Consider the following 24,490-nt stretch of genomic DNA (forward strand, 5'->3'; position numbering starts at 1 on the left):
GGGGGGACACGAGGTGGGGCTCAACCCTCACTGCCCCCCCCCAAAAAAAACCCCAAAAAAACCGGGGGATTCTTCCCCAAAAAACGCCCCGTGCGCCCAAAAATGGGGGGGGCTCTCCTCAAAAAGCGCCCCCTCCCCCAAAAAAGCGCATCCTCACCCCGAATCCCCCCGGCTGGGGGGGGGTCTCTGGCTGTCGGGGGGGGGGGTCCGCGGGGTTCGGGGGTCCCCGGGTGTCCCCCCGCCCCAAACAATGGCCCCGCGGCGGCGCCGGGAGCGCGCCGCGCAGACAATGGGCGGGAGCGGCGGGGCCGGGGCCGGGCTCGGGGGGGTCCGGGGGAGCCGGGCTTTCCTCCGCCTCCTCCTCCTCTTCCTCCTCCTCCTCCTCCTCCTCCTCCTCCTCCTCCTCCTCCTCCGCCGCCGCCGCCGCCGCCGCCGCCGGGGTTTCGGTGCGGGGGGGACGCGCACAAAGGTGCGGCGGCGATGGTGAGTGCGGGGGCACCGGGGGGCTGGGGCCGCTGCCGGGGCGATCCCGGGATGCCGAACCGGCCCCGGGGCCGCGCCGGGGCCGCGCCGGGCGCGCTCCCTGCGGGAAGGGCCCCGGCACCGCCGCTCTGCCCGGGCCGGCGGCGGCTGCGGGAGCCCCGAGCCCGGCGCTGGGCCGGGGGTCCCGGCTGGGGAGGGGGCGGTGGGACCCCCGGGACCCCCCCCCGGCACCTCCCCGGGACCCCGAGGGGCTGCGGGGCTCCGCCGGAGCCTCCTCGGGGCGCGATGCGACCCCCGGGACCCCCGAATCCCCCCCGGCGGCGGCGGCGGCGGCGGCGGAGCGCTTTGAGCCCATCCCGGGGCACCTGCGGGGCGTCCCCCGGTGTCCCCGGCACCCTCGGGATGTCCCCGGGGTGTCCCCCGGTGTCCCCGGCACCCTCGGGATGTGTCCGGGGCGTCCCCGGGGTGTCCCCGGCACCCTCGGGATGTCCCCAGGGTGTCCCCCGGTGTCCCCGGCACCCTCTGGATGTCCCCGGGGTGTCCCCCGGTGTCCCCGGCACCCTCGGGATGTGCCCGGGGTGTCCCCGGTGTCCCCGGCACCCTCGGGATGTCCTCGGGGCGTCCCCGGGGTGTCCCCGGCACCCTCGGGGTGTGCCCCGGTGTCCCTTGTGTGTCCCCCCGCGGTGTCCCCAGTGTGTCCATCCCCTCACCTGCGGGGTGTCCCCGGTGTCCCCGGTGTTCCCGTCCCCATTAGGGTGTCCCCGGTGTCCCCCGCGCTGTCCCCGCTGTCCCCATCCCCTCGCCGGTGTCCGGGCGCGGCGGGGCCGTCCCGGGGGTCCCTGGGGCGGGGTGTCCCCCGTGTCCCCGTGTCCCCGTGTCCCCGTGTCCCCCGTTTCCCCGTGTCCCGTGTCCCGTGTCCCGTGTCCCCCGTGTCCCCCTCTCTCCCCGTGTCCCCCGTGTCCCCCGTGTCCCCCTCTCTCCCCGTGTCCCCGTGTCCCCCGTGTCCCCGTGTCCCCCTCTCTCCCCGCTGTCCCCCGTGTCCCCCGTGTCCCGTGTCCCCCGTGTCCCCCGTGTCCCCCTCTCTCCCCGTGTCCCATGTCCCGTGTCCCGCGTGTCCCGTGTCCCGTGTCCCGTGTCCCGTGTCCCGTGTCCCCCTCTCTCCCGGTGTCCCCCGGCCCTGCCCGGTGCCCGGGGCTCCGTGGGCCGGGCGCGCCCGGTGCCCCCGGCTCCGGGACAGCCCGGGCCGGATCCCGAGCCGGTTCCTGGATCCCGAGCCGGTTCCTGGATCCCGAGCCGGTTCCTGGATCCCGAGCCGGTTCCTGGATCCCGAGCCGGTTCCTGGATCCCGAGCCGGTTCCTGGATCCGGAGCCGGTTCCTGCATCCCGAGCCGGTTCCTGGCGGAGCCGCCGGGAGTTCCCGGGAGGAGCCCGGCCTGGGATGATTTTTTTCCTTTGGGATCCTTTTCCCCCGCCGCGGGCGGAGGTGAAAACGCAACAGAACGACAAAAAGAAATCAAAACACACGCACACACACAAAAAAGGAGATTTGGGAATAATTCGGATCTCCTGGAAAAGAAGATTTTCTCCATCCCAGAAATCCGAGGATGGGGCTGGAATCAGACAGGATCCCGAGGATTTTCCAGGGGCTTTGTGAAGCTGGGATGATTTAATTAATGAACAATCAACAATTAACAGGCGGCGACCTGGGGGCGGCCGCTCCGGGGTGAGGTCACCCCGTGTCCCCCGCCCGGAATTCCAGAGGGGCCGGGGACATCCCAGCCTTGGGAATGATCCCATGGGATGCTCCTTGTTTTCCCCGGCTGCCGGCAGACAATGGGGCCCGAGGGATCCGGCTTCATTCGGGATTTGGGATCGTTTTTCCAAGCGGAGCTTTTGTGGATTTATTGTCCGGGAAGAAGATCCTGGGAAGGGATTTGGGAATTCCCGGCTCGGAATTCCGGCCAGCACCGCCCCAAATCCAAGGAGTTCCCTGCGGATCCCGGGACTGGATGAAAACATCCGCAGCGTTCCTCGATCCCGCCCGGATCCCGTCCCGGCCGCTTCTCCGGGATCCTGGACGTGGATATTGGATTGGGAGCATCCCAAAGGATCGGCAGCTGCTGGAGAAGAGTTCTCACGGATCCACAGCCCCAGTCCTGGGCGAGCCGGGTGTCCTTTCGGGGCAGGAATTGGGGTTTTGGGGTTTCTCCTGGAGAAAACATCGGAATTCCGAGCGAGGACGTGGATTTCTGGGATCGTCCTTCCCAAATCCTGTGGAGCCACCTGGAAGCGGCTTTGGGGCGTCCTTGGGATTGTTGGAAGGGACGGGGAGCTTGGATTTGGGATTTCTCCAGGGAATCCTGAGCGCTCCCCAGGAATTTGGGATGGGGGAGTTTAGAGATGTGGGGTGGGAATTCCAGAATCCCCAGGAATTTTTTTGCTGGGAATTTGGGATTCCAGCTCTGGAATTCGGTTTTCCAGGTTTGGATCCTCATGGAAAAAGGGGCTGGGAAGGGAAGTGGGAAATTCCATGGATGGGAACGGGGCTGGAGCCGCTGGAAAAGGGAACGGAGGATCCTGAGGGACCTGGGGGGTGATCCCAGAGAAAAGTGGGATCAGGGGGATTTGGGATCTGATTCCAGGGAACGGGGTCCAGACAAGAGGGAACGGCCTCGAGCTGTGCCAGGGTGGGAAATTCGGGATGATTTTTCCATGAGAAAAGGGCTGGGAAGCGCCGGAAGGGGCTCAGGGAGGGCTGGATCCCATCCCTGGAGGGAATTCCTGGAATTCGGATGTCGATCCATCCCATCTCGGACTCGGTGACCTCGGAGATCTTTCCCAGCCTGGACAATCCCAGGATTCTCACTCCCTTTGGAAGCACATCCCAGATTCCCGACTGGATCCCGGAGTTGGATTCTCCTGGCAAAGGAGCCTTGGGATGCTCCCACCCCATTCCCTCCAGGATGGAATCCCAGATCCTTCATCCGCCGGATTCTCCCTCTCCAAGTGGGATTTTTCCAAGGAAAATTCATTCCCAGAACCCCGGATCAAGAAGGAGAGGATTTTCGTCTTGGAATTCTCCCTCTGGAGCCATTGAGAAGAAGTTTTACCTCTGGAAACGCTTGGATCTACTTTTTATTTTTAATTATTTTCATTCTTTTGGGAATATTTGAATCCCAAACATTGGATTTGAGGTTCAGGACTTTGATCCCGAGCCCCATCCCAGGAAAAATTCCAGCCTGGACTTGAAGACGTTGGGAATGGCGAAGCCTCTCCGGCCCTGGGGGGATTTTTTGGGAGCTTTGATCATCCCAGGATTAAAAAATAGGAATTTTCCTCCTCCTGTTTTGCATCCTGCTCTGGCTCCCGGCGTCTCCCAGAGTCCGGGAATCCGTTCCTGACTTTTCCAGGGCTGTGGAACCGGCTCTGCTGGAAAAGATCCCAAGAAAAGTCCCTTTTTTTTTTTTTCCTGCTGGAACCAGAGGATGAGGAGCTCCTGGATCCCAGATTCCTGCTGGGATTCCTGAATTCCCTTTGGAAAAGTGCTGGCAAACTCCTGGATTCCTGGAAAATCCCAAATGTATTTTGGCTGAATCCACAAGCTGGGCCCAAGAGACCTCGGAATACCCGGAAAATCCCAGGATTCATGGAAAACCCCAGGGTTTCTGGAAAATCCCAAGTTCACTTCAGCTGGAGACACTGGGATTCCTGGAAAACTCAGGGATTCCTGGAGAATCCCAAATTGATCCCAGCTGATCATTCAGGATGATGATTCCCAAAAGTTTTGGGATGCCTGGGGTGGGGTCCAATCGCTTCTCCACGGTGCTCCCAAGGAATTCCCAAGCGCCGGGATTCGGGAATTGGCGCATTTGGGAACTGGATTTGGGAATTGGCGAGATTTGGGAATTGGCGAGATTTGGGAATTGGATTTTGGGAACTGGTGGGATTCGGAAACTGGATTTGGGAATTGAATTTGGGAACTGGTGGGATTTGGGAACTGGATTTGGGAATTGGTGGGATTTGGGAATTGGCGAGATTTGGGAATTGGCGAGATTTGGGAATTGGCGAGATTTGGGAATTGGCAGGGTTTGGGAATTGGCGAGATTTGGGAACTGGATTTGGGAATTAGTGGGATTCGGGAACTGGTGGGATTTGGGAACTGGATTTGGGAACTGGTGGGATTTGGGAACTGGATTTGGGAACTGGATTCAGGAACTGAATTTGGGAATTGAATTTGGGAACTGGCGGGATTTGGGAACTGGATTTGGGAATTAGTGGGATTCGGGAACTGGCGGGATTTGGGAACTGGATTTGGGAACTGAATTTGGGAACTGGTGGGATTTGGGAACTGGATTTGGGAACTGAATTCAGGAACTGGATTTGGGAATTGAATTTGGGAATTGGCGAGATTTGGGAACTGGATTTGGGAACTAGTGGGATTCGGGAACTGGCGGGATTTGGGAACTGGATTTGGGAACTGAATTTGGGAACTGGTGGGATTTGGGAACTGGATTTGGGAACTGAATTTGGGAACTGGTGGGATTTGGGAACTGGATTTGGGAACTGGTGGGATTTGGGAACTGGATTTGGGAATTGGATTCAGGAACTGGATTCGGAAACTGAATTTGGGAACTGAATTTGGGAACTGGTGGGATTTGGGAACTGGATTTGGGAACTGAATTTGGGAACTGGTGGGATTTGGGAACTGGATTTGGGAACTGGATTTGGGAACTGGATTCAGGAGCTGGATTTGGGAACTGGATTTGGGAACTGAATTTGGGAACTGGTGGGATTTGGGAACTGGATTTGGGAATTAGTGGGATTCGGGAACTGGCGGGATTTGGGAACTGGATTTGGGAGCTGGATTTGGGGTCCGGCGGGACGGGGGAATTTCCGGGGCTCGGGAATTTGGGAGGAGTTCCCGAATTCCCGCTCCTCGGCTCCTCGGCTCCAGGGCGGCCCCCCCGTGCCGTGAGCAGCCCCCCATGCCCGGCCCGTGTCCCATGCCGGCCCCTCCGGAGGCGCCGGACGCTCCACAGGCCCCGGAGAGCGCCGGGACGGAGCCGGAGCCGCCGGTGAGCGAGCCCTCATACTGGGGATACTGGGGATACTGGGCATACTGGGGATACTGGGGATACTGGGGATACTGGGGATACTGGGATGGGATCCGCCCCTTACTGGGGATACTGGGATGGGATCCGCCCCTTACTGGGGATACTGGGATGGGATCCGCCCCTTACTGGGGATACTGGGACATACTGGGATGGGATCTGCCCCTTACTGGGGATACTGGGATGGGATCCGCCCGTTACTGGGGATACTGGGGATAATGGGATGGGATCCGCCCGTTACTGCAGATACTGGGATGGGATCCACCCCTTACTGGGGATACTGGGGTGGGATCTGCCCGTTACTGGGGATACTGGGGATACTGGGGATACTGGGATGGGATCCGCCCCTTACTGGGGATACTGGGGATACTGGGGATACTGGGGATACTGGGGATACTGGGGATACTGGGATGGGATCCGCCCCTTACTGGGGATACTGGGGATACTGGGATGGGATCCGCCCCTTACTGGGGATACTGGGACATACTGGGATGGGATCCGCCCCTTACTGGGGATACTGGGGATACTGGGATGGGATCCGCCCCTTACTGGGACATACTGGGATGGGATCCGCCCGTTACTGGGGATACTGGGGATACTGGGATGGGATCCGCCCGTTACTGGGGATACTGGGGATACTGGGATGGGATCCGCCCCTTACTGGGGATACTGGGATGGGATCCGCCCCTTACTGGGGATACTGGGACATACTGGGATGTGATCCGCCCCTTACTGGGGATACTGGGATGGGATCCGCCCCTTACTGGGGATACTGGGATATACTGGGATGGGATCCGCCCCTTACTGGGGATACTGGGATGGGATCCGCCCCTTACTGGGGATACTGGGACATACTGGGATGGGATCCACCCCTTACTGGGGATACTGGGATGGGATCCGCCTGTTACTGGGGATACTGGGACATACTGGGATGGGATCTGCCCCTTACTGGAACATACTGGGATGGGATCAGCACGTTACTGGGGATACTGGGATGGGATCTGCCCCTTACTGGGGATACTGGGACATACTGGGACAGGATAATCCCATTACTGGGGGTACTGGGACACACTGGGATAGGATCAACCCCATTACTGGGATAACTGGGACACACTGGTACAGGACCCACCCGTTACTGGGGATACTGGGCCATACTGGGAAGGATCCAGCCCTTCCTGGGGATACTGGGCCATACTGGGACCCCCAGTGTCTCCTGGCCCCATTCCCGTCTCCCAGACAATGGCGGGAGCGGGGAAAGGCCTCGGTTTCCATGGAGATCCGTGCGGGATCATCCGGAATTCCGGACAAAGGAATTGTTTTCGCCTCCTTGACCCCTTCCCCCCTTTCCCGGGGCCTTGGGAAAGGGGCCCGAGGCTTTTTCGGGGTTGGTTCGGTGGGAATGGGATTTCCATGGGAACCCGGGAAGCTGGGACGGCTCCCAGAGGCAGCCGGGGCCTCCCGAATTGGGATTGGGGCGGCCGGATTCCCCCAAAACCCTCGGGAAAACTCGGCGGGGTTCGGCAGGATCACCCCGGCGCAATTCCCAGATTTCCAGGGGTGGGGACACAGCCCCAGATCCCAAATTCCATCTCCATCCCAACCCCAAATCCCCTTTCCCTGCCCATCCCAAATTCCCTCTCCCAACCCATCCCAAATTCCCTCTCCCGACCCCAAATCCCCTTTCCCTGCCCATCCCAAATTCCCTCTCCATCCCAACCCCAAATCCCCTTTTCCTGCCCCATTTCCCATTGGGCAATGGGTTGCAGGGACAGGAGGGGCTCTGGGACCCTTCCCCCCTTACTGGGCCGTACTGGGCCGTACTGGGCCGTATTGGGCCGTACTGGGCCTTACTGGTACGTACTGGGCCATACTGGGCCGTACTGGGCCGTACTGAGCTGTACTGGGCCGTACTGAGCCGTACTGGTACCTACTGAGCCGTACTGGGCCATACTGGGCCCTACTGGGGCCTATTGGGCCGTACTGGGCCGTACTGGGCCATACTGGGCCATACTGGGCCCTACTGGGCCGTACTGGGCTGTACTGGTACGTACTGGGCCGTATTGGGCCGTACTGGGCCTTACAGGTACGTACTGGGCCATACTGGTACGTACTGGGCCGTACTGGGCCATACTGGTATGTACTGGGCCGTACTGAGCCGTACTGGGCCTTACTGGGCCGTACTGGGCCGTACTGGGCCGTACTGGGCCGTACTGGGCTGTACTGAGCCGTACTGGGCCGTACTGGGCTGTACTGGGCCATACTGGTACGTACTGGGCCCTACTGGGCCCTACTGGGCCGTACTGGGCCATACTGGGCCCTGCTGGGCCCTACTGGGGCCTATTGGGCCGTACTGGGCCGTACTGGGCCATACTGGGCCCTACCGGGCCGTACTGGGCCATACTGGGCCATACTGGGCCCTACCGGGCCGTACTGGGCCATACTGGGCCATACTGGGCCGGCCCCAGTGACGTCCCCGCGTGTCCCCGCAGGCGGGCGCGTCCTTTTCTCCTGAGCGAGGCCACCCCAAGGTGACAAAATTGAGCCCCTCAAGGTCACGGTCGACTTCCTGACGGCGCCCCTGGGCCTGAAGAAGCCCCCGCTGAAGGAGGCCCTGGCCGCTCTCCCGGGAAAACCCAAATCCCAAATCCTGGAGCGGCGCAAAGCCCGGCGCTCCGACGCCATGGACAACGAGTCGCAGTATTCCGGATATTCCTACAAATCCGGCCATTCCCGCGGCTCCCGCAAGCACAGGTGGGGCGCCCCGCGCTGCCCGTCCCCACGTTTGGTGGGCGCGCCCATCCCGGTGCGTGGCCCAGCTTTATCCCGCTTTTCCCCCCATTTCCCGCTTTTCCCAGGGATCGGCGGGAGCGGCACCGCTCCAAGAGCCGGGATGGGACGCGCGGGGACAAATCGGTGACGATCCAAGCGCCGGGAGAACCTTTGCTGGACAACGAATCCACGCGGGGGGACGAGAGGGTGAGCGGGGAAAGGGCTGGAAGCCCGACGGGGGATCCCGGCGGAATTTCCCGGCGGAGCGGTCCGGCCGGTCGGGCCGGTCCCGGGAAAAGGAGAAAATGAGAAAATGAAAGGAGACGCGGCGGCGGCTCCGGCGGCGCCTCGGGAAAAGCCAGGGCTGGAAAACGGCCCCGGGATCTGATCCCGACGGAGCCAAAGCTCGAGGATTTGCCCCCAAATTCCCACCCGGATGGAACCGGGGAGGCCGCCACGCCCCTGGTGCCCCTCGTTCCCGAATTTTGGAATTCCTCCGGGCTCCGCGGAGACCGATCCCGGCCTTTCATCCTCTCCCAGTCCGCCCACGCCGGCGGCTCCGGCGCTTTTCATGTTCCCTCTCCGGCGGCTTTTCCCGGGAATGGGCTCCCGGAGCCGCCCTTCCCGTCCTGCTGGAGAGCCCCGGGCTCCGCTTTCCCTTTGGAATGAAATTCGTGGAGCCGTGGGATCGGCTGGAAGGGGCCTCGAGGATCGTCCCATGGGCAGGGACGCCTCCCACTATCCCGGGCTGCTCCGAGCTGGGACTGGCGCTTCCAGGGGTGGGGGATCCATGGAAAAACCAGGCGCCCTCACAGGGAGGAATTTCCTGGTTTTCCGGCAGAAATTGGTGGGGAAAGTTCCGAAACGGGAAAAAAACCCCAAATTCCAGGAACGTCCAAGTGCCCAAAAGCAGGGTGAGGGAAAGACACCCACGGGGTGTGGGAAGGAATCCAGCTGGGAAGGATTCCGGGATTTTTGGCACCTCTCTGGCTGGGAGAATGGGTTCTGGAGCAGGGAAGGGCCTGTCCGGAGCCATTCCCGACAATTCCTGGCAATTCCCAACAATTCCCAACCATTCCCAGCCTCGCTGGCACGGGCAGAGGTGCGGGGGCGCGCCGGGCATGTTCCTTCTGGCCCTGCCAGGCGGGGGGGTTGCCAGGAAATCCGGGAGCTTCCCGATCCCAAAGCTGCTCCTGCCGGGAGCTGCCCGATCCCAAAGCTGCTCCTGCCGGAGCCGGAGCTTTCCCGGAGGGAAAATTCCCGGCGGAATCGCCGCTCTCCCAGTCCCAGGCTGAGGTTCCACCACCCCGAGGAGAGCGATGGCTCCGGGGAGTGCTCCCGGCGTGGAGGTGGGATGGGGGTTTGGGAATGTCCCTCTGGGATTGGAGGAATTTGGGGCCACCAGTCGGAATGTGGCCCGGGCCCTCCCCAGGGTCGCTCCTGGCTTGGAGGTGTCACGGGTGGGAGGTGCTGGAGGGGGGTTTGGAGCAGGGAATGCTCCTCTGGGATTGAAGGAATTGGGGAACCACCCCTTGGGATGTCCCCTGTCACCTCCCCAGGGTGACAGTTCCTGGTTTGGAGCTGCGGTGGGTGGGAGGTCCTGGAGGTGAGGACAGGTGGGACACGGAGCCAGCCCTGGAAATGTCCCTCCCCAGGGTGACAGTGGGGACACTCTCGGCTCGGAGGTGCAAAGGATGGGAGTCCTGGAGGTGAGGTGGCCACCTGGGACGGGTGGGACACGGAGCCACCCCCGGCAACATCCCCTGTCCCCTCCCCAGGACGACAACTGGGGCGAGACCACCACGGTGGTGACGGGGACGTCGGAGCACAGCATCTCCCACGACGACCTCACGCGCATCACCAAGGACATGGAGGACAGCGCCCACCTGGACTGCTCCCGCCACCTGGGCGTGGCCCTGGGCGTGGCCCTGGCGCTCCTGGCCTTCCTCACGCCCTTGGCCTTCCTCCTCCTCCCGCAGCTGCTGTGGCGGGAGGAGCTGGAGCCCTGCGGGACGCCCTGCGAGGGGCTCTTCATCTCGGTGGCCTTCAAACTCCTCATCCTCCTGCTGGGCAGCTGGGCCTTGTTCTTCCGCCGCCCCAAAGCCTTCTTCCCGCGCGTCTTCGTCTTCCGCGCCCTGCTCATGGTGCTGGTCTTCCTGCTGCTCGTGTCCTACTGGCTCTTCTACGGCGTGCGGATCTTGGACTCGCGGGACCGCAACTACCGCGGCGTGGTGCAGTTCGCCGTCTCCTTGGTGGACGCTCTGCTCTTCGTCCACTACCTGGCCGTGGTGCTGCTGGAGCTGCGGCAGCTCCAGCCCCAGTTCACGCTCAAGGCCGTGCGCTCGGCCGACGGCGCCAGCCGCTTCTACAACGTCGGCCACCTCAGGTGGGGACGGCTGCGGTGGCCGGGTGGGCGTTCCCGTGGTGGGAATGGGGAGTTTTTCATGGGAAAGGTGGTGAGGGGCGGCGTGGAGAAGTTCTGAGGGAGCTGCAAGGAATCAGCCTGGAGGAAAGGGGGATCCCAGGGGGTTTGGGGGTCCTCCAAGGGGGGTTTGATCGCAGGGAACGGGGGCAGGACAAGAGGGAACGGCCTCGAGCTGTGCCAGGGTGGGAAATCTGGGAAAATCCCTCCTGGAAAGGGCGGCCAGGCCTTGGACAGGGCTGACCAGGGAGGTTTGGAGTGGCCACCCCTGGAGGTGTCCAAGGAGTTCCTGGAGAGCCCTCGGGATGACCAAGTGGGACTCGGCCACCGTTCAGATCCTGGAGCTCTTTTCTCTGGGAATTGATGGAACGGTTTGGGTTGGAAGGACCTTAAAGAATCCATGGGCAGGGACACCTCCCACCATCCCAGGTGGCTCCAACCCGACCTTGGGCACTTCCAGGAATGGGGCGGCCACGGTTTTTCCCGGGAATTCCATTCCAGCCCCTCCTGTGCCTCACACCTTCCCCGTGCCCCACCTTTCCCCTGCCAGCATCCAGCGAGCGGCCGTGTGGATCCTGGAGAATTACTACCACGACTTCCCGGTCTACAACCCCGCCCTCCTCAACCTTCCAAAATCCGTCCTTTCCAAGAAAATGTCCGGCTTTAAGGTCTATTCCCTCGGCGAGGGTGAGATTCCCCTTTTGCCGTGGCCTCTCCTCTCCTTTTCCTCCCGTTTCTCCGTCCCCATCCCTGTGTTCCTGTCGGGAATTTTTCGGGGGGAGCTCCGGGTGCGGAACCCGAGCTCATCCCCGGTCCGGCCGGCCGCGCAGAGAACTCCACCAACAACTCCACGGGGCAGTCGCGGGCGGTGATCGCGGCGGCGGCGCGGCGGCGCGACAACAGCCACAACGAGTTCTACTACGAGGAGGCCGAGCACGAGCGCCGGGTGCGGAAACGCCGCGCCAGGTGCGGAGAAATCCGCGGATCCCCCGTGTCGGGAATGCCGTGGTGGGCTCCTCCCGGCTCTTCCACGGGTGGGGAGATTCCAGGGGGCGATCCCGGCTCGTCCCAAGGGCGGTCCTTTGGGTGGGTCTTCAGCCAAGTTGGTTGAAGCTTGGGTTCCTTCATCCATTTGAGCAAATCCCACCAGATCCAAGATTTCCATCCCGGATCCAAGGGATTTCTGTCCCAAATCCAAGGGGGTTTCCATCCCAAATCCAAGGGGTTTCCCATCTGAAATCCAATGGATTTTCCATCCCAAATCCAAGGGGTTTCCCATCTGAAATCCAATGGATTTTCCATCCCAAATCCAAGGGGTTTCCCATCTGAAATCCAATGGATTTTCCATCCCAAATCCAAGTGGATTTCCATCCCAAATCCAAGGGGTTTCCATCCCAAATCCACCGGGTTTCCCATCTGAAGTCCAATGGATTTTCCATCCCAAATCCAAGGGGATTTCCATCCCAAATCCACCGGGTTTCCCACCCCAAATCCAAGGGGTTTCTCATCCCAAATTCAAGGGGTTTCCATCCCAAATCCAAGTGGATTTCCATCCCAAATCCATGGGGTTTCCATCCCAAATCCAAGTGGATTTCCATCCCAAAACCACGGGGTTTCCATCCCAAATCCAAGTGGATTTCCATCCCAAATCCATGGGGTTTTCAATCCCAAATCCACGGGGTTTTCCATCCCAAATCCACCGGGTTTCCATCCCAAATCCAAGTGGATTTCCATCCCAAATCCATGGGGTTTTCAATCCCAAATCCACTGGGTTTCCCATCCCAAATCCACCGGGTTTCCATCCCAAATCCAAGTGGATTTCATCCCAAACCCATGGGGTTTTCAATCCCAAATCCACCATGTTTCCCACCCCAAATCCATGGGGTTTCCATCCCAAATCCACCAGGCTTCCCATCCCAAATCCATGGGGTTTCCACCCCAAATCCACCAGGTTTCCCACCCCAAATCCAAGTGGATTTCCATCCCAAATCCATGGGGTTTTCAATCCCAAATCCACCGGGTTTCCCATCCCAAATCCACCGGGTTTCCATCCCAAATCCAAGTGGATTTCCACCCCAGATCCATGGGGTTTCCCATCTCAAATACATGGGGTTTCAATCCCAAATCCAAGGGGTTTCCCATCCCAAATCCACCGGGTTTCCATCCCAAATCCATGGGGTTTCCCACCCCAAACCCACGGGTTTCCCATCTCTCCCGGCAGGCTGGTGGTGGCGGTGGAAGAGGCCTTCACCCACATCAAGCGGCTGCAGGAGGACGACCAGAAGAACCCGCGGGAGATCATGGACCCGCGCGAGGCCGCCCAGGCCATCTTCGCCTCCATGGCCCGCGCCATGCAGAAGTACCTGAGGACCACCAAGCAGCAGCCCTACCACACCATGGAGAGCATCCTGCAGCACCTGGAGTTCTGCATCACCCATGACATGACCCCCAAGGTGCGTGGGGGTCGTCCAAGCGGGATTTGGGTGGGTTTCGTCCCGTTTGGGATCATCCCGTCGGGAAAACGAGGGGCTGGAGCGAGGTGGGGCTGGGTTCTTCTCGCGGGGAACTGGGAATGGAGCTGGAGCAGCTGGAGAAGGGAATGGAGGATCCTGAGGGAGCTGGGGGGGCTCAGCCTGGAGAAAAGGGGGATCCAGGGGGGATTTGGGATCTGCCAGGGGGGATTTGGGATCTGATCCCAGGGAATGGGGGTAGGACAAGAGGGAACGGCCTCGAGCTGTGCCAGGGTGGGAAATTTGGGAAAATCCCTCCTGGAAAGGGTTTGGAAGGGCCTCAGGGAGGGTTGGAGTGGCCACCCCTGGAGGAATTCCTGGAATTCTGGCTGAGCAGGCGGGGATTGGCCTCAGCTCCGACTCGATGCCCTCAGAGCTCTTTCCCAAGCTGGACAATCCCAGGATCCAGCCCCAGAAATCCCCACGGCGCCGCGGGGCCGTTTTTCCCCCTCCCAAACCAAACCGTGGGCCGAGCCGGGCGGAGCTGACCTTGTGTCCTCCCCCTTTCCCAAGGCCTTCCTGGAGCGGTACCTGACGGCCGGTCCCACCATCCAGTACCACAAGGACCGCTGGCTGGCCAAGCAGTGGACGCTGGTCAGCGAGGAGCCGGTGACCAACGGCCTCAAGGACGGCGTGGTCTTCGTGCTGAAGCGCCAGGACTTCAGCCTGGTGGTGTCCACCAAGAAGATCCCGTTCTTCAAGCTCTCCGAGGAGTTCGTGGACCCCAAGTCGCACAAGTTCATCATGAGGCTGCAGTCGGAGACCTCGGTGTGACCGGCCGGGACGGGACTTTTCCCCGAATTCTTCCGGCTCCGAATCTCCGAATTTGGCTCCTCCGGCGCCGCCAGGCTGCGGAAAACCGGGAACGCCGCTCCCGGCTCCGGCGCCTTGCTGGGATCATGACCACTCGTCCTTTCCTGAGGTGGCTGAGCCCCTTTTCCTCCTCCTCCTCCAACTCCTCCTCATCATCATTCCCCAAATCCGGATCCTTCGGAGCCGTAACTCAAGGGCTAATTCCAAGAATTCCCAACTTCCTTCTTCACCAGCGTCCTGGAGCAGCTCCGGGTCCCTCCTGCTCCCGTCCGTTTTCTCCTGGACATCTGTCCTGGCTCCGGCCTTAAACCCCTGCCGGGTTTGGAATCCCAAGGGAATTCCTTGGGCGAGGAGAAGGATTTTGGAAGCATCTCCAGGATCCGTGGCTGCTATGGAAAAGCTCCCGTGGTGCATCCCGGGTTTCGGGAGCGTCCTCCTCGCCTCCCTCCGCCGACGGTTTTTTAGGAAAAAACAGCGGAAATTTGGGGTTTTTTTGGAGGAGGCGAAGGTCGCATTGAGGTTTTTGGGGGTTTTTTGGGTGGATTTTGCTGCTCCGGGGAGGATCCGTGTCCCAAATTCCAGCGGGGCAATCCTGGGTCCGTAACCCTGAGGAGCTCCTGGGAGAGGTCAGCGAGGTCCCACAGAATTCCCACAGAATTCCCACAGAATTCCCATGGGAATCCCACGGAAAACGCTTTTTTTTTTGCCTCCTCCTGGTTTTGCTTTTAAGGTCGCAAATACCTCATGGATGGATTTGGAATTTTATTCCCTTTTTTTTATTTTTTCCCCTTCTCCAGCTTCCACCTCCACCCTGGTGGGGCTGGAAGTGCCGGATTTCATTCCAGGGAGAGTTTTGGGGTCGGATTTTGGGGCCGATTTTGTCCTGAGCACTAAAAAAGGAGAGTTTGGAGCCAGGGGAGGCTTCCCCACCAGCACCAGTAGCAAAATGGGGGGATCCATCCCCAATTCCAGGAAATCCCCCCTTTTTTTGGGACTTTTTGGGGGGAATTTCAACTTGGAGCCCATTTTGGGGCATTTTCCTGAAAAAAAAAAAAAAAAAAAAAAAAAAAAAAAAGCAGATGGATCTTCCTGGGAAGGGTGGGGAATTCAGAATTCCATTGGGGAATTTTGGGAGATCAAAATTCCCTTTTTTTTTGGTTCAGTTTTCGGGGTTGGGTTTGGAATTTGTTTTCCCGCAGAGCCGAGAGTTTTGTGCATGCGTGTAGAAAGTTGTAAAATGTCAAATTAATGGTTTTTAATATATAAAAAAAAGTTTGGATTTTCCCGGATTTTCGCAGTGGATCGGAGCGTTCCGGCAGTGGTAGGAATTTTTTTTCCGTTGGTGTTTGGTTGTTTTTCGGGTTTTTTTCTTTTTGTTTTTGGTTTGGTTTTTTTTTTTTTTTTCATAGAGGAACTAAAATTGTACAATTTTGTTTTTTTAATGAAATAAATCTGTTTTGACTAATTTTTTTTTAAATTTATTTCAGCTTAAGGGCTGTGGGGCCAAGGCTTTGGGGTCGCTGGGGCCGAGGATTTGCAATTTTGGAGAGCAGGATTTGGGGTGTTTGCCGCTAAAGTTTTGGGATCTACCGGGATAAAATTTTGGGATCTGTAGGGCCAAAAACTTGGAATTTTTGGGGCTGAGGGTTTGGGTCAATGCCCAGCTCCTCTCCAAAACTCGCGGGGAACAACGGCCCAGGGGGCTGCGCCTCCCGGCTGGGAAATTCCGAGGATTTCTGGGATAAAATCCCGCTTTTCGTGCTGTTCCTCGCACGAGGAACCTCAGGAGCCACCCGGGGGCGAGTCCGGCTGCGGAGAGAAGAACCGGGAGTTGGGAGAGGCAGGAATTGTCCCTGGATCCCGGGAATTGTCCCTGGATCCCGGGAATTGTCCCTGGATCCCGGGAATTGTCCCAGGATCCTGGGAATTGCCCCTGGATCCCGGGAATTGTCCTTTTATCCCGGGAATTGCCCCTGGATCCCGGGAATTGTCCCTGGATCCCGGGAATTGCCCCTGGATCCCGGGAATTGCCCCTGGATCCCGGGAATTGCCCCTGGATCCCGGGAATTGCCCCTGGATCCCGGGAATTGTCCCTTGATCCCGGGAATTGTCCCTTTATTCTGGGAATTGTCCCTTTATCCCGGGAATTGTCCCTGGATCCCGGGAATTGCCCCTGGATCCCGGGAATTGGCCCATTATCCCGGGAATTGTCCCTGGATCCCGGGAATTGTCCCTGGATCCTGGGAATTGTCCCTTTATCCTGGGAATTGCCCCTTTATTCTGGGAATTGTCCCTTTATCCCGGGAATTGTCCCTGGATCCCGGGAATTGTCCCTGGATCCTGGGAACTGCCCCTGGATCCCGGGAATTGTCCCTGGATCCCGGGAATTGCCCCTGGATCCCGGGAATTGCCCCTGGATCCCGGGAATTGTCCCTTTATTCTGGGAATTGTCCCTGGATCCCGGGAATTGTTCCTTTATTCTGGGAATTGTCCCTGGATCCCGGGAATTGCCCCTGGATCCTGGGAATTGTCCCTGGATCCCGGGAATTGCCCCTGGATCCCGGGAATTGTCCTTTTATCGCGGGAATTACCCCTGGATCCCGGGAATTGTCCTTTTATCCCGGGAATTGCCCCTGGATCCCGGGAATTGTCCCTTTATTCTGGGAATTGTCCCTTTATCCCGGGAATTGCCCCTGGATCCCGGGAATTGTCCCTTTATCCCGGGAATTGCCCCTGGATCCCGGGAATTGTCCCTGGATCCCGGGAATTGTCCTTTTATCCCGGGAATTGCCCCTGGATCCCGGGAATTGTTCCTTTATCCCGGGAATTGCCCCTGGATCCCGGGAATTGTTCCTTTATCCCGGGAATTGTCCCTGGATCCCGGGAATTGTTCCTTTATCCCAGGAATTCTCTTTCCCCCCGAATTTTCCCTTTCCCCCGGAATTTTCCCTTTTCCCTTGGAATTTTCCCTTTCCCCCGGAATTTTCCCTTTTATCCTGGAATTTTCCCTTTTCCCCCGGAATTTTCCCTTTCCCCCAGAATTTTCCCTTTTTCCTTTGGAATTTTCCCTTTTCCCCCGGAATTTTCCTTTTTCCCCCGGAATTTTCCCTTTTCCCTGGAATTTTCCCTTTTCCCCGGAATTTTCCCTTTCCCCCGGAATTTTCCCTTTTCCCCCGGAATTTTGCTTTTTTATCCTGGAATTTTCCCTTTTCCCCAGAATTTTCCCTTTTCCCTGGAATTTTCCCTTTTTCCTTTGGAATTTTCCCTTTTCCCCCGGAATTTTCCCTTTTCCCTTGGAATTTTCCCTTTTCCCCCAGAATTTTCCCTTTTCTCCCGGAATTTTCCCTTTTCCCTTGGAATTTTCCCTTTCCCCCGGAATTTTCCCTTTTATCCTGGAATTTTCCCTTTTCCCCCCGAATTTTCCCTTTCCCCCGGAATTTTCCCTTTTCCCCAGAATTTTCCCTTTTCCCCGGAATTTTCCCTTTTCCCCGGAATTTTCCCTTTCCCCCAGAATTTTCCCTTTTTCCTTTGGAATTTTCCCTTTTCCCCCGGAATTTTCCTTTTTCCCCCGGAATTTTCCCTTTTCCCTGGAATTTTCCCTTTTCCCCCCGGAATTTTCCCTTTTCCCCGGAATTTTCCCTTTTCCCTTGGAAATTTCCCTTTTCCCCGGAATTTCCCTTTTCCCTGGAATTTTCCCTTTTCCCTTGGAAATTTCCCTTTTCCCCGGAATTTCCCTTTCCCTGGAATTTTCCCTTTTCCCTGGAATTTTCCCTTTTCCCCCAGAATTTTCCCTTTCCCTGGAATTTCCCTTTTCCCTGGAATTTTCCCTTTTCCCCCGGAAATTTCCCTTTTCCCCCGGAATTTTCCCTTTTCCCTGGAATTTTCCTTTTCCCCCAGAATTTTCCCTTTTCCCCGGAATTTTCCCTTTTCCCCCGGAATTTTCCCTTTTCCCCGGAATTTCCCTTTTCCCCGGAATTTCCCTTTTCCCTGGAATTTTCCCTTTTCCCTTGGAAATTTCCCTTTTCCCCGGAATTTCCCTTTCCCTGGAATTTTCCCTTTTCCCTGGAATTTTCCCTTTTCCCCCAGAATTTTCCCTTTCCCTGGAATTTCCCTTTTCCCTGGAATTTTCCCTTTTCCCCCGGAAATTTCCCTTTTCCCCCGGAATTTTCCCTTTTCCCTGGAATTTTCCTTTTCCCCCAGAATTTTCCCTTTTCCCCGGAATTTCCCTTTCCCCCAGAATTTTCCCTTTTCCCTGGAATTTCCCTTTCCCCCAGAATTTCCCTTTTCCCCGGAATTTTCCCTTTTCCCCTGGAATTTTCCCTTTTCCCCTGGAATTTTCCCTTTCCCCTTGAATTTCCCTTTTCCCCCGGAATTTTCCCTTTTCCCTGGAATTTCCCTTTTCCCTGGAATTTCCCTTTCCCCCAGAATTTTCCCTTTCCCCCAGAATTTTCCCTTTTCCCCCCGAATTTTCCCTTTTCCCTGGAATTTTCCCTTTTCCCTGGAATTTTCTGTTTTCCCTGGAATTTTCCCTTTTCCCCCAGAATTTTCCCTTTTCCCTTGAATTTCCCTTTTCCCTGGAATTTCCCTTTTCCCTGGAATTTTCCCTTTCCCCCGGAATTTTCCCTTTCCCCCGGAATTTTCCCTTTTCCCTGGAATTTTCCCTTTCCCCTGGAATTTCCCTTTTCCCTGGAATTTCCCTTTTCCTGGAATTTCCCTTTCCCAGCCGTACCAGGGGCTGCGGCGCTTCCGGCTGCTCCACGGGGGTCTCGCTTTGCTCCGGGAATTTTGGGATGGGGTCACGGAGCTGGGGCTGCACCAGAGCTCCCAAATCTGCAAGGGAAGGTTGGGATGAGATCTGGGAATTCCCGGGATTTGGGAATTCTGGAAAGGTTTGGGATGGGAGGAGCTTTAGGAGCATTCCCGCCATCCCAAACTTGGGCACTTCCAAGGATGGAATAACGAAATATCCCAATGAGATTGAATATCCCGGGGAAAAAAATTAAATATTCCAACAAAATTAAATATCCCAGAAGAAAAAAAAAAATTACCCACTCCAATAAAATTAAATCCCAATAAAAAGTAAAATAAAATAAAATAAAGTAAAATAAAATAAAATAAAATAAAATAAAGTAAAATAAAATAAAATAAAATAAAAAAAAAGTAATAAAATAAAATGAAATAAAATAAAATAAAATAAAATAAAATAAAATAAAATAAAATAATAAAATAAAATAATGAAATAAAATAAAATAAATAAAATAAAATAAAATAAAATAAAGCAAAAAAAATAAAATAAAATAAAATGAAATAAAATAAAATAAAGCAAAATAAAATAAAATAAAATAAAATAAAATAATGAAATAAAATAAAATAAATAAAATACAATAAAATAAAATAAAATAAAATAAAATACAATAAAATAAAATAAAATATAATAAAATAAAATAAAATAAAATAAAATATTTTTTCTAAATGTGAAAGACAATATTCCAGTAAAACCAAAATATCCCAATAAAATCAAACACCGCAATGAATCAAAACCAGTAAAACCAGTTTCCCCAGCGCTCACCTGAGGAGTCGCTGCCACTCCTGAGCTGGTCCCGGATCCCTGTGACAGAACAGACCCAAAATCTGCATTTTCCACCCCAAATCCCCTTCGGCAAACCCCAAATCGGAGCGGCCGAGCCCCAGTTCGGGTTTGGAGCGGGAAAAACCCAAAAGGCCAAAAATTTGTGTGAGCAGGAAAGGGCAGAGGTGACCCCAAAGAGGAATTTCAGGTCAGGTGGGAAATTTGGGATGAATTCGGGGGATTTTGGGATGAATCTGGGGGATTTTGGGATTAATTTGGGGGATTTGGGGATTAATTTGAGGGATTTTGGGATGAATTTGGGAGATTTGGGGATGAATTTGAGGGATTTTGGGATTAATTTGAGGGATTTTGGGATTAATTTGGGGGATTTGGGGATGAATTTGAGGGATTTGGGGATGAATTCGGGGGATTTTGGGATGAATTCGGGGGATTTTGGGATGAATTTGGGGGATTTGGGGATGAATTTGAGGGATTTTGGGATTAATTTGAGGGATTTTGGGATTAATTTGGGGGATTTGGGGATGAATTTGGGGGATTTGGGGATGAATTTGAGAGATTTTGCGATGCATTTCTCATTATTTTGGGGTTGTGGCTTCGGGAGGCTTTGGGGTTTTGGGGTTTTGGGGGTTTTGGGGTTTTTGGGGTTTTGGGGTTTTGGGGGTTTGGTGTTTTGGGGGTTTGGTGTTTTGGGGTTTTTGGGGTTTTGGGGTTTTTGGGGTTGTGGGGTTTTTGGGGCTTTGGGGTTTTGGGGGTTTGGTGTTTTGGGGTTTTTGGGGTTTTGGGGTTTTTGGGGTTTTGGGGTTTTGGGGTTTTTGGGGTTTTGGGGGGTTTTGGGGTTTGGGGGTTTTGGTGTTTTGGGGTTTTGGGGGTTTTGGGGGTTTTGGGGTTTTTGGGGTTTTGGGGTTTTGGGGTTTTTGGGGTTTTGGGGGGTTTTGGGGTTTGGGGGTTTTGGTGTTTTGGGGGTTTTGGGGGTTTTGGGGTTTTTGGGGTTTTGGGGTTTTTGGGGTTTTTGGTGCTTTGGGGTTTTGGGGTTTTGGGGGGGTTTTGGGTTTTGGGGTTTTGGGGCTTTGGGGTTTTTGGGGGTTTTGGGGTTTTTGGGTTTTGGGGTTTTGGGGTTTTGGGGTTTTTGGGGTTTTGGGGGGTTTTGGGGTTTGGGGGTTTTGGGGGTTTGGGGGTTTTGGGGTTTTGGGGTTTTTGGTGCTTTGGGGGTTTTGGGGTTTTGGTGTTTTGGGGTTTTGGGGGTTTTGGGTTTTTTTGGGTTTTGGGGTTTTGGGGTTTTGGGGTTTTTGGTGCTTTGGGGTTTTGGGGGTTTTTGGGGTTTTGGGGTTTTTGGGGTTTTTGGGGTTTTTGGGGTTTGGGGGTTTTGGGGTTTGGGGGTTTTTTGGGGTTTTGGGGGTTTTGGGGTTTGGGGGTTTGGGGGTTTTTGGTGCTTTGGGGTTTTGGGGTTTTTGGGGTTTTGGGGTTTGGGGGTTTTGGGGTTTTGGGGTTTTGGGGTTTTGGGGTTTTTGTGGTTTTGGGGTTTTTGGTGTTTTGGGGTTTTGGGGTTTGGGGTTTTGGGGTTTTTGGTGCTTTGGGGGTTTTGGGGTTTTGGGGTTTTGGGGTTTTGGGGTTTTGGTGCTTTGGGGTTTTTGGTGTTTTGGGGTTTTGGGGAGCTCGGAGCGGGCTCTGACCTTTGTCCTTGGTCCTCTGGTAGGTGACGAAGAGCACGAGCAGGGCCAGCAGCACGAAGATGACGGGCGACCAGAACCGGGCCGGGACACCCCAGGAGGTTCCTGAGGGGACAGAGGGGACCCGAGCGGCTTCGGGACATTCCGGGGTGGTGGCAGGGTCCCCAGGAGAGGTTCAGGTCCTCCACAGTGGTGGCACCTCCCCCAGGGTGGGGACACCTCCCCCAGGGTGGGGACACCTCCCCAGGAGGGTGACAAATCCCCCGGGATGGTGGCACATCCTCCAGGGTGGGTGACAAGTCCCCAGGGTGGTGGCAGGTCCCTTGAAAGGGTGACAGGTCCCCCAGGGATGGTGTCACCTCATCATGATGGTGACCATTCCCAGGGACAGTGCCACGTCCCCAGGTTGGTGACAATTCCCAGGGACAGTCCCATCTCATCATGATGGTGACCATTCCCAGAGGACAGTGCCACCTCCCCAGGTTGGTGACAATTCCCTGGGACAGTGCCACCTCCCCACGATGGTGACCATTCCCAGGGACAGTGCCACCTCATCATGATGGTGACAATTCCCTGGGACAGTGCCACCTCCCCAGGTTGGTGACAATTCCCAGAGGACAGTGCCACCTCATCATGATGGTGACAATTCCCAGGGACAGTGCCACCTCCCCACGATGGTGACCATTCCCAGGGACACTGCCACCTCCCCAGGCTGGTGACCATTCCCAGGGGACACTGCCACGTCCCCAGGATGGTGACCATTCCCAGGGACAGTCCCACCTCTCCAGGTTGGTGACAATTCCCAGGGACAGTGCCACCTCCCCAGGGTGGTGACCATTCCCAGGGACAGTGCCACCTCCCCAGGCTGGTGACCATTCCCAGGGACAGTGCCACCTCCCCACGATGGTGACAATTCCCAGAGGACAGTGCCACCTCATCATGATGGTGACCATTCCCAGGGACAGTGCCACCTCCCCACGATGGTGACCATTCCCAGGGACAGTGCCACCTCCCCACGATGGTGACAATTCCCTGGGACAGTGCCACCTCCCCAGGTTGGTGACCATTCCCAGGGACAGTGCCACCTCCCTCCCTTCTCCGTGGAACTCACGGGTTTGGTTCCCCGCCGGCGTCACCGCGAGGTCCCCAAGGCTCCGGGGAGGGCTCGTGGTGGCCCCTGGCCACGTTGTCACCGCGTCCCCGGTGGCCGTGCTGGGCTGTCCTGGTGGCTCCAGGGGGTCTCGTGTCCCCTCCGGGGTCTCCTCGGTGACGTTCCCGTTCCCCGGCTCCTCTTCCTGGAAGCCGAGCGCTGGGAATTTGTGGGATTTGGGATTTGTCCCCCAAATTCAGGGGTCGGGAATGGGAAAACCCACCCCAGTGACGCCTCAGGGGAGGTGGGACAGAGTCTGGGGACATCAGGGGGTGAAAAGCTCAGGAGGGGCCCCAGAAGGAAATTCTGGAAAAGAGGCGAGGGAGGGAAATCCCGGGAATTCCGAGGGAGCGGGGACAGGATCCCAGGAACGGCCAGAGGTGTTCCGGGTGGGATTTGGGATGGAGACCCGGACAGTTCTGCCCCCAGAGGGTTTTGGGGCTCTGGAGCAGCTCCCAGGGAATGACCCCGACCCCAAAACCTCCGGGAGGGTTTGGGAAGCACTTCCAGAGGCGTTCTGGGCGGGATTTGGGGGATTTCGGGGTGTCCTGGGGCTGGGCTGGGTGATCCGGGCGGGTTTCTCCAGCTCAGGAGGTCCCACAACTCTCCGAGGGGGCTGAGCTCGAGCAGAGCAGCGGCCCCACATCCTGTGGAACTCACACCTCGCCCCCGACAACCGAAAACCCAAATTTTGTCAAGTTTTTGCCGTGGAAATGGGGGCTGGGGCTGTCCCTGTTCCAAAACCCGGGAGATTTTGGGGTCACCAGCAGGGAATTGTAAAATACCCCAAAATATCCTGGTCTGGGGCACGGAATCGTGGGACGTGAGGCGGGAGGACCCACCGGGATCATCCAAGTCCCATCCATGGCTCTGCCGAAATTAAAACCGACCAAACCAACCCAAAATGGTTCCAAAGCCCCTCCTGGGCCGGGATGGATTTGGGGAGCTGGGACAGCTCAGAAGACCCCAAATCCCTCCTGGGAACACAACCCAGGCTCAGGAAGGCCGGGCTCAACCCAAACCTGACTTAACCACCAGAAGAAACCCTGCAGCGACTTCCCCGAGCTGCCCCCGCTGCCTCCCGCCCCTTCCTCTTCCTCGTGCTCCTCATCCTCGCTCCGGCCCCGCGCCCGCGGCGCCCCCGGCCCCACTCACCGGCCCCGGAGCAGAGCAGGGCGAGGCAGAGCCCCCCGAAGCCCCTCGGGCCCATCCCGCCGCGCCCCATCCCCGCCCCGGCCCCTCGGGGCCTCCTCCCTGCCTTCCTTCCCCTTTCCACGCGCAGGAAGCGGCCGCCGGGCAGCCAAGGTGGTGAAACCGGGCCAGGAACGGCTCCAAATCGTCCACGAGGTCGTTTCTCCACCCCACCGATCATCTCTCCACCCCATGGAATTATCTCTCCACCCCATGGAATTATCTCTCCAATCCATGGGTTCATCTCTCCAATCCATGGGTTCATCTCTCCAATCCATGGATCATCTCTCCACCCCATGGATCATCTCTCCAATCCATGGGTTCATCTCTCCAATCCATGGTTTCATCTCTCCAATCCATGGGTCCATCTCTCCAATCCATGGGTTCATCTCTCCACCCCATGGAATTATCTCTCCACCCCATGGGTTCATCTCTCCACCCCACAGATCATCTCTCCACCCCATGGAATTATCTCTCCAATCCATGGAATTATCTCTCCAATCCATGGGTTCATCTCTCCACCCCATGGAATTATCTCTCCAATCCATGGAATTATCTCTCCAATCCATGGAATTATCTCTCCAATCCATGGATCATCTCTCCAATCCATGGGTTCATCTCTCCAATCCATGGTTTCATCTCTCCAATCCATGGAATTATCTCTCCAATCCATGGGTTCATCTCTCCAATCCATGGGTTCATCTCTCCACCCCATGGAATTATCTCTCCACCCCATGGATCATCTCTCCACCCCATGGATCATCTCTCCAATCCATGGGTTCAT

The 24,490-nt window shown here is 56.8% G+C and overlaps 2 protein-coding genes across 5 annotated transcripts; one reads left to right on the plus strand and one right to left on the minus strand.

Annotated features, from left to right (window-relative positions):
• The first annotated feature begins 428 nt into the window (after positions 1-428).
• On the plus strand, positions 429-15,611 carry VANGL2 (VANGL planar cell polarity protein 2). Of its 3 annotated transcripts, none has more exons than XM_085560879.1 (9): positions 429-483; positions 5,438-5,558; positions 8,084-8,345; positions 8,450-8,570; positions 10,142-10,749; positions 11,336-11,472; positions 11,616-11,751; positions 13,007-13,238; positions 13,809-15,611. In XM_085560879.1, the coding sequence occupies exons 3-9, from the start codon at positions 8,275-8,277 to the stop codon at positions 14,067-14,069; spliced, it is 1,566 nt and encodes a 521-aa protein (XP_085417005.1). In that variant the 5' UTR covers positions 429-483; positions 5,438-5,558; positions 8,084-8,274; the 3' UTR covers positions 14,070-15,611. The 3 variants fall into 3 exon arrangements, with proteins under 3 accessions (XP_085417005.1, XP_085417006.1, XP_077645494.2); XM_085560880.1 differs by having other exon boundaries at positions 13,851-15,611; XM_077789368.2 differs by lacking the exon at positions 5,438-5,558.
• LOC144247785 (uncharacterized) lies at positions 15,529-23,797 on the minus strand. 2 transcript variants are annotated; one of them, XM_085560882.1, is made up of 6 exons: positions 23,671-23,797; positions 22,477-22,674; positions 21,369-21,470; positions 19,678-19,716; positions 18,838-18,938; positions 15,529-15,917 (listed from the first exon to the last, which is right to left on the minus strand). In XM_085560882.1, the coding sequence occupies exons 1-6, from the start codon at positions 23,738-23,740 to the stop codon at positions 15,891-15,893; spliced, it is 537 nt and encodes a 178-aa protein (XP_085417008.1). In that variant the 5' UTR covers positions 23,741-23,797; the 3' UTR covers positions 15,529-15,890. The 2 variants fall into 2 exon arrangements, with proteins under 2 accessions (XP_085417008.1, XP_085417007.1); XM_085560881.1 differs by lacking the exon at positions 18,838-18,938 and having other exon boundaries at positions 15,564-15,917.
• Between the last annotated feature and the right edge of the window lie 693 nt (positions 23,798-24,490).

The sequence above is a fragment of the Lonchura striata genome, chromosome 25 (assembly GCF_050655825.1).
Source record: "Lonchura striata isolate lonStrDom1 chromosome 25, ASM5065582v1, whole genome shotgun sequence".
Taxonomy (NCBI): Eukaryota; Metazoa; Chordata; class Aves; order Passeriformes; family Estrildidae; genus Lonchura; species Lonchura striata.

Excerpts from the sequence above, each read along its gene's own strand:
- VANGL2 (XM_085560879.1), top strand. The coding sequence starts at position 8,275 with ATGGACAACGAGTCGCAGTATTCCGGATATTCCTACAAATCCGGCCAT. Across the intron at positions 10,750-11,335 it reads TACAACGTCGGCCACCTCAG|CATCCAGCGAGCGGCCGTGT; the intron begins GTGGGGACGGCT and ends TTCCCCTGCCAG. Across the intron at positions 11,473-11,615 it reads GGTCTATTCCCTCGGCGAGG|AGAACTCCACCAACAACTCC; the intron begins GTGAGATTCCCC and ends CCGGCCGCGCAG.
- LOC144247785 (XM_085560881.1), bottom strand. The coding sequence starts at position 23,740 with ATGGGGCGCGGCGGGATGGGCCCGAGGGGCTTCGGGGGGCTCTGCCTC. Across the intron at positions 19,717-21,368 it reads CCAGAGGACCAAGGACAAAG|GGATCCGGGACCAGCTCAGG; the intron begins GTCAGAGCCCGC and ends GTTCTGTCACAG. Across the intron at positions 15,918-19,677 it reads GAGTGGCAGCGACTCCTCAG|CCGGACTCGCCCCCGGGTGG; the intron begins GTGAGCGCTGGG and ends TTCTCTCCGCAG.